Source organism: Pseudophryne corroboree, chromosome 4 (assembly GCF_028390025.1).
Source record: "Pseudophryne corroboree isolate aPseCor3 chromosome 4, aPseCor3.hap2, whole genome shotgun sequence".
NCBI lineage: Eukaryota > Metazoa > Chordata > Amphibia > Anura > Myobatrachidae > Pseudophryne > Pseudophryne corroboree.
In genome coordinates, this window is record NC_086447.1 from 390,961,653 (window position 1) to 390,974,151 (window position 12,499).

A 12,499-nucleotide genomic window follows, 5' to 3' on the forward strand; every position below is an offset into this window, starting at 1 on the left:
ATTGTTCCGGATTGGCCAAGAAGGACTTGGTATCCAGATCTGCAAGAAATGCTCACAGAGGACCCGTGGCCTCTGCCTCTAAGACAGGACTTGTTGCAACAGGGGCCCTGTCTGTTCCAAGACTTACCGCGGCTGCGCTTAACGGCATGGCGGTTGAACGCCAGATCCTAGCAGAAAAAGGCATTCCGGATGTGGTCATTCCTACGCTGATAAAGGCTAGGAAGGACGTGACTGCTCAACATTATCACCGTATATGGCGAAAATATGTTGCTTGGTGTGAGGCCAGGAATGCCCCTACGGAGGAATTCCAGCTGCGCAGTTTCCTTCACTTCCTACAGTCGGGGGTGACTTTGGGCCTAAAATTTTGTTCCATTAAGGTCCAGATTTCGGCCCTATCCAGTTTCTTTCAAAAAGAACTGGCTTCTCTGCCTGAAGTTCAGACGTTTGTAAAGGGAGTGCTGCATATTCATCCCCCTTTTGTGCCTCCAGTGGCACCTTGGGATCTTAACGTGGTGTTGAGTTTCCTGAAATCACACTGGTTTGAACCACTCAAAACGGTGGAATTTAAATATCTCACGTGGAAGGTGGTTATGCTACTAGCCTTGGCTTTGGCTAGGCGTGTGCCAGAATTGGCGGCTTTGTCACATAAAAGCCCTATCTGGTTTTCCATGCGGATAGAGCAGAATTGCGAACCCGCCCACAATTTCTGCCGAAAGTGGTTTCATCCTTTCATATAAACCAACCTATTGTGGTGCCTGTGGCTACTACTGACTTGGAGGATTCCGAGTTACTTGATGTAGTCAGGGCTTTGAAGGTTTATGTAGCCAGAACGGCTAGGGTCAGGAAAACAGAATCTTTGTTTATCCTGTATGCTTACAACAAGCTTGGGGCGCCTGCTTCAAAGCAAACTATTGCTTGCTGGATCTGTAACATGATTCAGCAGGCTCATTCTGCGGCTGGATAGCCGCTGTCTAAATCAGTTAAGGCCCATTCCACAAGGAAGGTGGGCTCTTCTTGGGCGGCTGCCCGAGGGGTCTCGGCATTACAGCTTTGCCGAGCGGCTACTTGGTCAGGTTCAAACACCTTTGCAAAGTTCTACAAGTTTGATACCCTGGCTGAGGAGGACCTTGTGTTTGCTCATTCGGTGCTGCAGAGTCATCCGCACTCTCCTGCCCGTTTGGGAGCTTTGGTATAATCCCCATGGTCCTTACGGAGTCCCCAGCATCCACTAGGACGTTAGAGAAAATAAGATTTTACTTACCGGTAAATCTATTTCTCGTAGTCCGTAGTGGATGCTGGGCACCCGTCTCAAGTGCGGACTTCTTCTGCAATGCTTGTATATAGTTATTGCTTAAATAAGGGTTATGTTATAGTTGCATCAGGGTTGATCTGATGCTCTGTTGTTGTTCATACTGTTAACTGGGTAAGTTTATCACAAGTTATACGGTGTGGCTGGTATGAGTCTTGCCCTGGATTTCCAAAATCCTTTCCTTGTACTGTCAGCTCTTCCGGGCACAGTTTCTCTAACTGGGGTCTGGAGGAGGGACATAGAGGGAGGAGCCAGAGCACACCAGAATCTAAATTCTTTCTTAAAGTGCCCATGTCTCCTGCGGAGCCCGTCTATTCCCCATGGTCCTTACGGAGTCCCCAGCATCCACTACGGACTACAAGAAATAGATTTACCGGTAAGTGAAATCTTATTTTTGGCCATGGAGCCAGGAGATTATATGGTGTCCTGGATATCCAGGATGCTTACCTACATGTTCCTATAGCACTGGTCCCATCAGTGCTAACTCAGGTTCGCTATCCTCCAACTGCATTTTCTGTTCCAGGCCCTACCTTTTGGGTTAGCCAAAGCCCCCAGAGTATTTACCAAAATTATGGTGGTAATGGCACCTTATCTCTGCAAGCAGGGGATAAGAAGTTTTCCATACCTCGACGATTTTTTAATCCTGGCACAGTCGCAGGAATTGCTTCTGTGTCATCTGCAACAGACAATAACGTGTCTGAGAAGGCACGGGTGGCTCATAAATTGGGCAAAATCGTCTCAGATTCCGTCACAGCGGATGACTCACTTGGGGGCTGTACTGGATTCAAGCCTTCAGAAGGTAATTTTACCTCTAAACAAGATATCCAAGGTTCAGTCAAGGATTCAGGAGTTGCTACACAGTCAAAAGGTATCCATTCACGCAGCAATGCGTGTGATGGGATTGATGGTGTCAACATTTAACATGGTGGAGTATGCACAGTTCCACTCGAGGCCTCTGCAGCATCTGGTCCTTGCCAAATGGAATGGGTTACATCAGACGATAAAAACACAGACTATGGGGCAGATGTATTAACCTGGAGAAGGCATAAGGAAGTGATAAACCAGTGATATGTGCAAGGTGATAAAGGCACCAGCCAATCAGCTCCAATATGTAAATTAACAGTTAGGATCTAATTGGCTGCTGCCTTTATCATCTTGCACATATCGCTGATTTATCACTTCCTTATTCCTTCAGCAGGTTAATACATCTGCCCCAAAGGTCCTTACTATGGAAGTAAGAAGGCCATTAGCCTGGTGGCTACAGACATCTTTTGGATATCAGATTTGGAATTTCTGACAACGGATGCCAGTCTCAGGACTGGGGAGCAGTGTCAGGAAGGTTGTGTTTTTCAGGGGCAATGGACCAAGGAAGATGGTTGCCTGCCAGTAAATATATTGGAACTTCGGCCCATATACATGGCACTGATTCAGGCAAAGGCCATTCTTCGTAGAAAACCAGTTCAGATCCACTCGGACAATCCTACGGCAGTAGCGTACCTTAACCATCAGTGAGGAACTCACAGCAGAAAAGTGATGAAGGCTGTAAGTCACACACTAAAGTGGGCAGAATTTCATCATCCAGCCTTGTCCGCAGTGTTCGTTCCAGGAATCCTAAACTGGGAAGCAGATTTTCTCAGTTGACGCGCCATTCAGGCAAGCAAATGGGCTCTACTCCAGGAGGTCTTCCAGACTCTAGTCGACAAGTGGGGGTTGCCAGACATAGATCTCATGGCATCCCGTCAGAACAACAAAGTTCTCGCATACGGGTCAAGAACAAAGAATCCCAGAGCGAACTTTGTGGATGCCCTGTCGATGAGATGGGACTTTCATCTGGCCTATGTGTTTCCTCCAATCACCGTATTACCCAGGGTGGTGAGAGAGATAAAGCAAGGAAAGGGTGCCGTGATACTAATAGCTCCGTCTTGTTCCAGAAGACATTGGTACACAGATCTGCAGAGAATGTCGATGGATGCCCCACTCCTGCTCACTCAACATCCAAATCTACTGATGCAGGGTCCTTGTTATCACAGACATCTGGATCGACTGTCTGACTGCGTGGCTCTTGAAACCTCTGTCCTGAAGTCAAGAGGATTCTCACAACAGGTAATTCAAACAATGCTCAGAGCAAGGAAACCTTCCTCAGCTCGCATTTATCACAGAATATGGCAAACCTATATTAATTGGTGCAGTTAACAGAAAATGGACCCTAAGTCTTTCAGAGTTTCCAGGGTCTTAGCATTTCTTCAGTCAGGAATGGTTAAAGGTTTGAAGGTGGCTTCCTTGAGAGTGCAAGTGTCAGCAATGACTGTATGGTTCCAAAAGAAAATTGCCAACTTTCAGGACGTGCATACTTTTTTGCAGCGAATGCTGCGCATTCAACCTCCTTTTGTTCCTCCTACAGTGCCTTGGGACTTAAATTTTGTCCTAAAGGCCCTTTAAGTTGCCCCATTTGAACCACTTAATAAAGTGTATCTTAAATGGTTGACAGCTAAAGTTCTCTTTCTACTGGCCATGGCATCAGCTAGAAGAGTGTCAGGGGGCATTATCATGTCGTTCCCATTTCTGATTTTTTTTATCCAGATAAAGCAGTTCTCAAAACTAGATCTGGGTATCTTCCTAAGGTGGTGTCTAAATTCCACCTTAACAAAGAAATTGTAGTCCCGGCTTTCCAGGTACCGGGCCTTTCTGCGGGAGATGCATCGCTGGACATGCCTTAAGGATCTACGTGGATCGTACCAGTGCCATCAGAAAGATTCTCTCTTCATTCTCTACGGATTTCACAAGAGATCATGGCCTGCTGATAAGCAAGACACTGGCAAGGTGGCTTCGGATGACTATTTCAGAAGCATATTTTTCAAGCTGATCTTCCTGTTCCGGCTAATGTCTCTGCTCACTCTATTCGCAAGGTAGGTCCATCATGGGCAGCACAAGATGGTGCTTCAGCAGACCAGATATGTAAGGCAGCCACATGGTATTCCATTAACACATTCATTAGACATTATGCCATGGATACCTTTTGCCTCTCATGATGCTGAGTTCTGGCGAAGGATTCTCCTGTCCAATCAGGAGCGTCCCCACCAGTAAATTGCTTTGGGAAATCCCAATGTTAACCTTTGGATAACCTGTGGACCCTGCCGGAGAAATATACGTTATGATAAGAACTTGCCGTTGATAACGGTATTTCTCCTAAGTCCACAGGATCCACAGGGATCCCACCCTGACACACCTGATTTGAGGAACCTTTTACTCACTAACCTCTTACTTGTACGGAAGGGTGTGCATGTGTGTTCTTCTCACCTGATTAGGGCTATCTGTGATGCTCCTCCCTTGAGCTTTGGGAATAGAACTGATTTGCTTGAGCCAGGAGGCGGGGATATATGGACGGGCCCGTTGCATGCTGGCAGGCCGAAAAGCTTTGACTGGTGCAAATCCGCTGTCACTTCATCATATCCCAATGTTATACTGTGGATTTAGGAGAAATACAGTTATCAACGGTAAGTTCTTACCATAACGTATATATTCACCTCCTTTACTTTGAAGCCCCTCAAAATTTCTGCTGCAACCAATTACCTTTAGAAGTCACATAATTAGTGAAATGAAGTCCACCTGTGTGCAGTCTAAGTGTCACATGATCTGTCAGTATAAACACACCTTTTGTTAAAGGACCCAGAGGCTGCAATAGCACTAAGCAAGAGGCATCACACCATCAAGACCAAAAAGCTCTCCAGACAAGTCAGGGAAAAAAGTTGTTAAGAAGTACAAGTCGGGGTTGGGTTATAAAAAATAAAATAAAAAAATATCCAAAATCTTTGATGATCCCCCGGAGCGCCGTCAAATCCATCCTCTTCAAATGCAAAGAACATGGTACCACAAGAAACCTGCCAAGAGAGGGCCAGCCACCAAAACTCACAGACCAGGCAAGAAGGACATTAATCAGAGAGGCAGCACAGAGACCAAAGGTAACCGTGAAGGAGCTGCAGAGTTCCACAGCAGAGACTGGTGTATCTGCGCATGTGACCACAATAAGCTGTACACTCCATAGAGCTGGGCTTTATGGAAGAGTGGCCAGAAAAAAGCTATTACTTAGTGTTAAAAATAAGAAGACACGTTTTCAGTTTGCCAAAAGGCATGTGGACTCCCCAAATGTATGGAGGAAGGTCAGATGAGACTAAAATGTAACTTTTTGGTCACCAAGGAAAACGCTATGTCTTGCGCAAACCCAACACATCCCATCACCCCAAGAACACCATCCCCACAGTGAAACATGGTGGTGGTGGCAGCATCTTGCTGTGGGAATGTTTTTCAGCAGCAGGGAATAGGAAACTGTTTTGACTCGAGGGAAAGATGGATGGTGCTAAATGCAGGGATATTCTTGAGCAAAACCTGTTTCAGTCTGCTTGTGATTAGCAACAGGGACGTAGGTTCACCTTCCAGCAGGACAATGACCCGAAGCATACTGCTAAAGCAACACTTAAGTGGTTTAAGGGGAATAATTTAAATGTGTTGGAATGGCCTAGTCAAAGCCCAGATCTCAATCCAATTGAGAATCTGTGGCCAAACTTGAAGATTGCTGTTCACATGCGGAATCCATCCAACATGAAGAAGCTGGAGCAGTTTTGCCTTGAGGAATGGGCAAAAATCCCAGTGGCCAGATGATGCAAGCTCATAGAGACTTATCCAAAGCAACTTGCAGCTGTAATTGCCGCAAAAGGTAACTCTACAAAGTGCTGACTTTAGGGGGGTGCATGTTGAAGTTTTCTGTTAATTTGTCCTATTTGTTTGCTTCGCAATAAAAAATCAAATCATCTTCAAAGTTGTAGCCATGTTCTATGAATGAAATGATGCAAACCTTCAAACAATCCATTTTAATTTCAGGGTGTGCGGCAACAATACATGAAAAATGCAACGGGGGGGGGGGGGTGAATACTTTAGCAAGACACTGTATAGTGCCAACTGTTCTGCAAATTTTAAAAATCCTATGGTAGTAAATCTAATTTTGTATTTCCTGGTGTCATAGTCAATTTTCTTTTGTTTTTTGTCTGTTTTATTTATAATTTCCTTATGATGTAGATAAGGCTTTGTGAAGGTTTGACAACGCATTTAATATTTTCAACTGTGTTTTAAAAATGTAAAGCGGTAGGGTAGTCTTTTAATTTTTCTCTATTATATGCATTGTTTAGTGAATTTGGATATTTATCAACATTATTACCTGTAGTCACTGGTGTACTGACCCTAGGCTGTGTAATAAACTTGTTATACAGGTTGAGTATCCCTTATCCAAAATGCTTGGGACCAGAGGTATTTTGGATATCGGATTTTTCCGTATTTTGGAATAATTGCATTCCATAAAGAGATTTCATGGCGTTGGGACCTAAGTCTAAGCACAGAATGCATTTATGTCACATATACACCTTATACACACAGCCTGAAGGTAGTTTTAGCCAATATTTTTTATAACTTTGTGCATTAAACAAAGTGTGTGTACATTCACACAATTTATTTATATTTCATATACACCTTATACACACAGCCTGAAGGTCATTTAATACAATATTTTTAATAACTTTGTGTATTAAACAAAGTTTATGTACATTGAGCCATCAAAAAACAAAGGTTTCACTATCTCAGTCTCACTCAAAAAAGTCCGTATTTCGGAATATTCCGTATTTCGGAATATTTGGATATGGGATACTCAACCTGTAATACTTTAGCTATGGTTAATGCAAGGCAACTTGTGTATGTACTATCATTGCCCACATCTGTGTTGCTAATTGATCTAGACCAGTGATGGGTAACCTTGTCACTCCAGCTGTTGTTGAGCTGCACATTCCAGCTGCCCTGCTACATTTTTGCTATTTGACCATGCTAAAACTGTAGCAGGGCATGCTGGGATGTTTAGTTCAGCAACAGCTGGAGTGCCAAGGTTCCCATCACTGATTCTAGACAGTTAATGCACAAACGTTTTGCAAGACAATAGAGCAGTGTATACCATATCCTTGGTATGGTATTGGCTTTCAATAATATCCAAGTGCATAGACTTCTGTGGTATATCTGTCACTGAGGGGGCAATGTAATAGGGTGTGAGAATCAAAAATTGAGAGATTGGGAACATTTCCCTGTTTTTCTAAAGTAGCAATCATTTACATGGCAAAATCAACCTGGTATTGCCATGTAAATTAAAAAAACAAAACAGGAGAACTCTCCCAAAATCTCTCGCTTTCTGATTTTCACATTCTATTACTAGCACCTGCGATCCAAACAGGTGCTAGACTTGAAAGACAGACCATACAATAACAACAACAGGATTTAGAGACTGAGGGGGACATTTACTAAGCAGTGATAAGAGCGGAGAAGTGAGCCAGTGGAGAAGTGCCCATGGCAACCAATCAGCACTGAAGTAACATCTATAATTTGCATACAAAATTATACAGAACTTCTGATAGGTTGATGGGGCAACTTCTCCACTGGCCCACTTCACTCTCATCACTGCTTAGTAAATGTCCCCCTAAGCTCAAAGAAGTTGAGGACAAAAATAAACTCCACCCATCTAAATTTCTGCATAGAGAGCTGGCCGATATTAGAGGCCAGCTCCAATTTTTTTTCTGAGATGGATTCAATTTGCTTTAAATCGATTGAGGCAGAAATTCTACTTGACCGGTAATAGACCGGGTAAGATGTTGGCTCGCAAGCTTCGTGCCTTCCAGGCTAGGAATAGGATCAAACATTTAATATCCCTCCCAAGGTACTATGGTAACTAACCCATGGGATATAGCAAACAAGTTCGCTAACGATTATATGAGTCTCTCTTATTTATCATCTGACCCCCTCACCTTTCAACCTACTCCTGCCTCTATTCGATAGTTTCTATCTGACTTTAACCTCCCTTCTCTCAATGCGGAACACATAGAATTGTTGAATGCTCCATGGACCTCACAAGAGGTGGAAACACTGGTGAAAACACTCCCCCGCAGTAAGGCCCCCAGCTCTGATGGTTTTATTAATGAGTTTTATATTTCTTGTAGTGATCACCTTTCCCACACCTGAACAACGGTATATAATGCAGTGTCGGCCTATAGCGCTTTTCCGAAGGAAATGCTAGAAGCCCAAGTAATCACTTTGCCTAAACCAGGTAAAAACCCAGCGCACTGCCAAAAATACAGGCCTATTACACTCCTGAATGGAGATGTTAAAATATTAGCTAAACTGATTTCTACGTGCTTGAATGATTTTCTGCCATCTCTGATCCATCCTAATCAGGTTGGGTTTGTGGTTTGTGCCTGGTAGACAGGCCTCCGATAATACCCACAGAGTATTTCACTTAATTGACACTACTACTCCTAGCAGTGGCCTTCTCCTAATTTCTTTAGATGCGGAAAAGGTGTTTGAGAGACTAAATTGGTTGTACATGCGTTCTGTTTTGGAAAAATTTGGATTTAGTGGTCCAATTCTATCTTCAGTATTGGCTTTATACAGCTCTCCCTCATCCCGAGTATTTAGCAATGGCTTTCTGTCGGATGCTTTTCTTATTATGAATGGTATGCGACAGGGCTGCCCTCTATCATCCTTGATGTTTACCTTAGGCATAGAACCTCTTGCCGCAAAAATTTGAATGGCTAGGGACTTCCCAGGGATAACGGTTGGCAATAGTACGCATAAGTTGTGTTTGTGGATGATGTCTTGTTGTTTGTCACAAATCTGCTGTCCTCTCTCCCATGTATACACAATATATTGCAAAGATACAGTGAGGCTTCCTACTATAAGATGAATACGACAAAAACAGATGCTATCCCAGTTAATATGCCGGCTTCAATTGTATCCACTCTTCAATCACAATACCCATACAACTGGCGTTCATCTTCGCTTCAGTATTTAGGTATCCATGTCCCATCCTCTACCCTTTCTGTATTTGAAGTTAATTTACCCCCCCCCGACAGTTTGCTAGCTCTTACTTCATCATGGATATCTTATGATATTTCATGATTAGACCGCTTAGCGGCTTTCAAAATGACCCTACTATGTAGAGAAGTGTCGGACTATATTACGATATTTGTGGAAGTCTCATCCCTCAGGTTTGCTCGGACGAGACTGATTTTACCTTGAGGGAATGGAGTTTTGGCTATGCCCTACCTTGTTTTATACCAGGAGTCTTGTGTGTTAACCCAGCCTAAATATTGGTTGGGCGGTCCCTCTTCCACTAATTGGGTGTCCATTGAAAGAGCAGTGAGTTCCGATTTTCCATTAGCAGACCTCCTTAGAATGCCACAGAGCTTAAGCCCTTCTCCTATCTGTGAAAATGTCTCTACAGGTTTGGGACAAATTAGTCAGCCTTTTACCTGGTCATTTATTTTTCTATTCTTCTATATCATTGCGAGCCATAGCACAATTAATCCCTAACCTCAACCTTTCTGCTTGACATGCTTGTAGTCTGAGTAGATTAGGAAATCTTTTAGATGGTAATGTTATGCTCCTATTCTCCTTACTTCAGTCTCGTTATAACATTCCCAGTAAGGAATTATTCCTTTATCTTCAGGTTCAACATTGGTATAAAAAGTTTACCCAGACCTTTGGAGTCCATGGGTACTGTATCCCAGGTCGTTTTAGCACGCATGACCTTGTATAATTCGAAGAAAGATATATATCTTTTTGGTACAGAACTATTTTAGGTCTCATACCCACTACGAAAACCAGCACTCAGTTAAAATGGAAGACAGATTTGGGGTTCCCACTGTCTGAGGCTCAGTGGGAACAGATATTTATCTCGTCTTATCGCATGTCGAGAGGTCTGAATTATACAGTGATGCATAATAAGCTTCTGCATAGATTGTATCTAACGTCTGAGAGGTTGCATACATTTTGGCAATCCTGTTCCAAATATTGTTGGCGGAACTGTGGAGAAGTGGATCACATCTTCCATATTTTCTGGACTTGTCCCTCTCTTCAAAGTTTCTGGTTCGAGTTATTTAAGCTAATAAATAAGATTTTGAACTTGTCATTATCTCCTTCCCCAGCCATAGCTCCGCTATATATTTTTCCTGCTAAATTGTTGCTTCACCAAAGGTACCTGTTGGGACATATTTGTATAGCAGCCAGGGCTGCAATAACCCATAGTTGGAAACTACCTTCCACGCCCCCCTTAACTCTGGTAAATAAGAACCAATTTCATTTTACTATGGAGACTGAGTTTATGCCTTACTCTCCTTCTGCTTCTTCTCCAATATTGAAATTGATGCCTTGGCATGAGTACTTGACAGATGGTGAGGGTTTCTGAATAAACTTTGAATCTGTTTACTGACCATTATAGTCTTGCTGTTATATAGGGTCTCACGCCTACTGTTATGCCTTGTTGTATGTGTCTGTCTGACGGTTTGTGTAATCTTTTCCTGGTGTATTTAAATTCTTTGTCTATTGGAAATGTTGATTTTGTATTTGACATGTTTGATTATTATATGTTTGCTTCCCATCCTCCTGGTTCTGCATCACGGGTGTAGTATGTGATGCCGGCGGCCAGCATACCGGCGCCGGAATCCTGACCGCTGGCATACCGACAGCTTGTCGAGCGCAAATGAGCCCCTTGCGGGCTCGCTGCGCTCACCACACTGCGGGCACAGTGTATTCTCCCTCCAGGAGGGTCGTGGACCCCCAAGAGGTAGAAAATCTGAAGTATTTCTAATTGTTGTAAGAAACCTCAGTCTTGTCCTAAAGCCGTTATTTCAAATAGGGCAACTTTTGTACCCTTTTAACATGAAGTTTTCATTACTTTTTTTTTTTTTTTTTTTATTAGTTAAGATTTCAAATATATCAAATGAGCATAAGTGCATTGGGATTAACTCTACTTTTCTTCAGTTACCAGAGTAAGGCAAAATTTCTAGATTCTGATGCACTAGACTTTCCATACTATTACAATTAAAGGAAGTCACACCTTGAGTTTGACAGAATAATGATGAGTGAGGTGCTATTAATCTAAATGGATGATGCTCAGTCTGTGCTTCATATTTTCAGGAAATACTGTGAATTGTGGTCACTGTTTAATACATTTTATTTATGTACTTGCTGTTGTGACACTAAATTGTTTCTTATTTTTCAGCCTAACAAACCTGGCTTCATTAGAGTTGAGAGAAAATTTGTTGACCTATTTACCAGAGTAAGTTAATGACTGTTAACTGCTGGGGACTATATACTCCTGTTGTCTAACATTTGACATTATAACATAAATTCTCAGAACCTATAGCATGTAACCAAGCAAGAAATGGACAACCGCCATTTATATATGTATTTTTTTTTGTATTTAAACCCTTTCAGTTAAAATGGAGATTAATGATGTACATTATGTAAGCTGCAATAAAAAAATGTTTGGCGCTGTCAAGTGATTTATCACTATATAATTCTATAGAACATAAGCACTGCTCCAAACACTGCTGGGGATCTCATTAAAGGCCACATTCATGCAGTGACAGCTTTAAAGCTATTTCAGTCATTTTACTTTCTCTTAAATAACAAGAATATTTCTGCAAATTGAATAAAGATTATTGATTTGATTTAGGTTATGAAGATTGGTTTACCACACAGTATTAAATGTAGCTGATACTCTGTTTCTTGAAGCATTTTTTAGTGCTTCTCTTTAGATGTGTTTTATTATAGCAGTCATTTCTGTACACTGTATAATGTACATGAAAGGTTAGTATACAGTTAGGGATAAATATTTATTTTACGAGGCTTGGAAACTCCCATTCTAGAATGGTGTGCACATGTGTTTATTGTATTAGTCATAATACATATAAGTAACACCTCCGTAAATGAAGCACTAAATGTTTTCAAGACAGTCATACACCCATGTGCCATTCATCTGTATACACATCGTACAACACACCCATTACCTTAAATCATAGGTTTTTGCACAACTTTTTTTCACTATTAGCTGATATAACACTCTGTGGAGCCTGCAACACAATGTATTTGTTTGTTCTTGTATAAAGACCAATCATGCTATTTTCCAGCTACAAAGTAGCACTGTGTTCTGTTTTATACTGACCCTCTGTTTCCCTTTGCTGGCAGATCGCTTTCACAGCTTCATAGATTGGAAGAGCTTGACTTAGGAAACAATGAAATCTATAACTTGGTAAGAAAATGATATGCAAAATATAGTTTTGCTGTGTCTTGTTTGTGCAGGTACATGTATAAATTAGTTGTAAA

General features: G+C 42.1%; 1 protein-coding gene across 1 annotated transcript in view; it reads left to right on the plus strand.

The window, feature by feature from the left end:
- The window catches only part of LRRC1 (leucine rich repeat containing 1), a 428,784-nt gene that overhangs the window by 233,275 nt on the left and 183,010 nt on the right, over nt 1-12,499 (plus strand). Inside the window, exons 5-6 of the mRNA XM_063916718.1 lie at nt 11,394-11,450; nt 12,362-12,425. Coding sequence (XP_063772788.1) covers nt 11,394-11,450; nt 12,362-12,425 — 121 coding nt within the window. The remainder of the gene's footprint in view (nt 1-11,393; nt 11,451-12,361; nt 12,426-12,499) is intronic.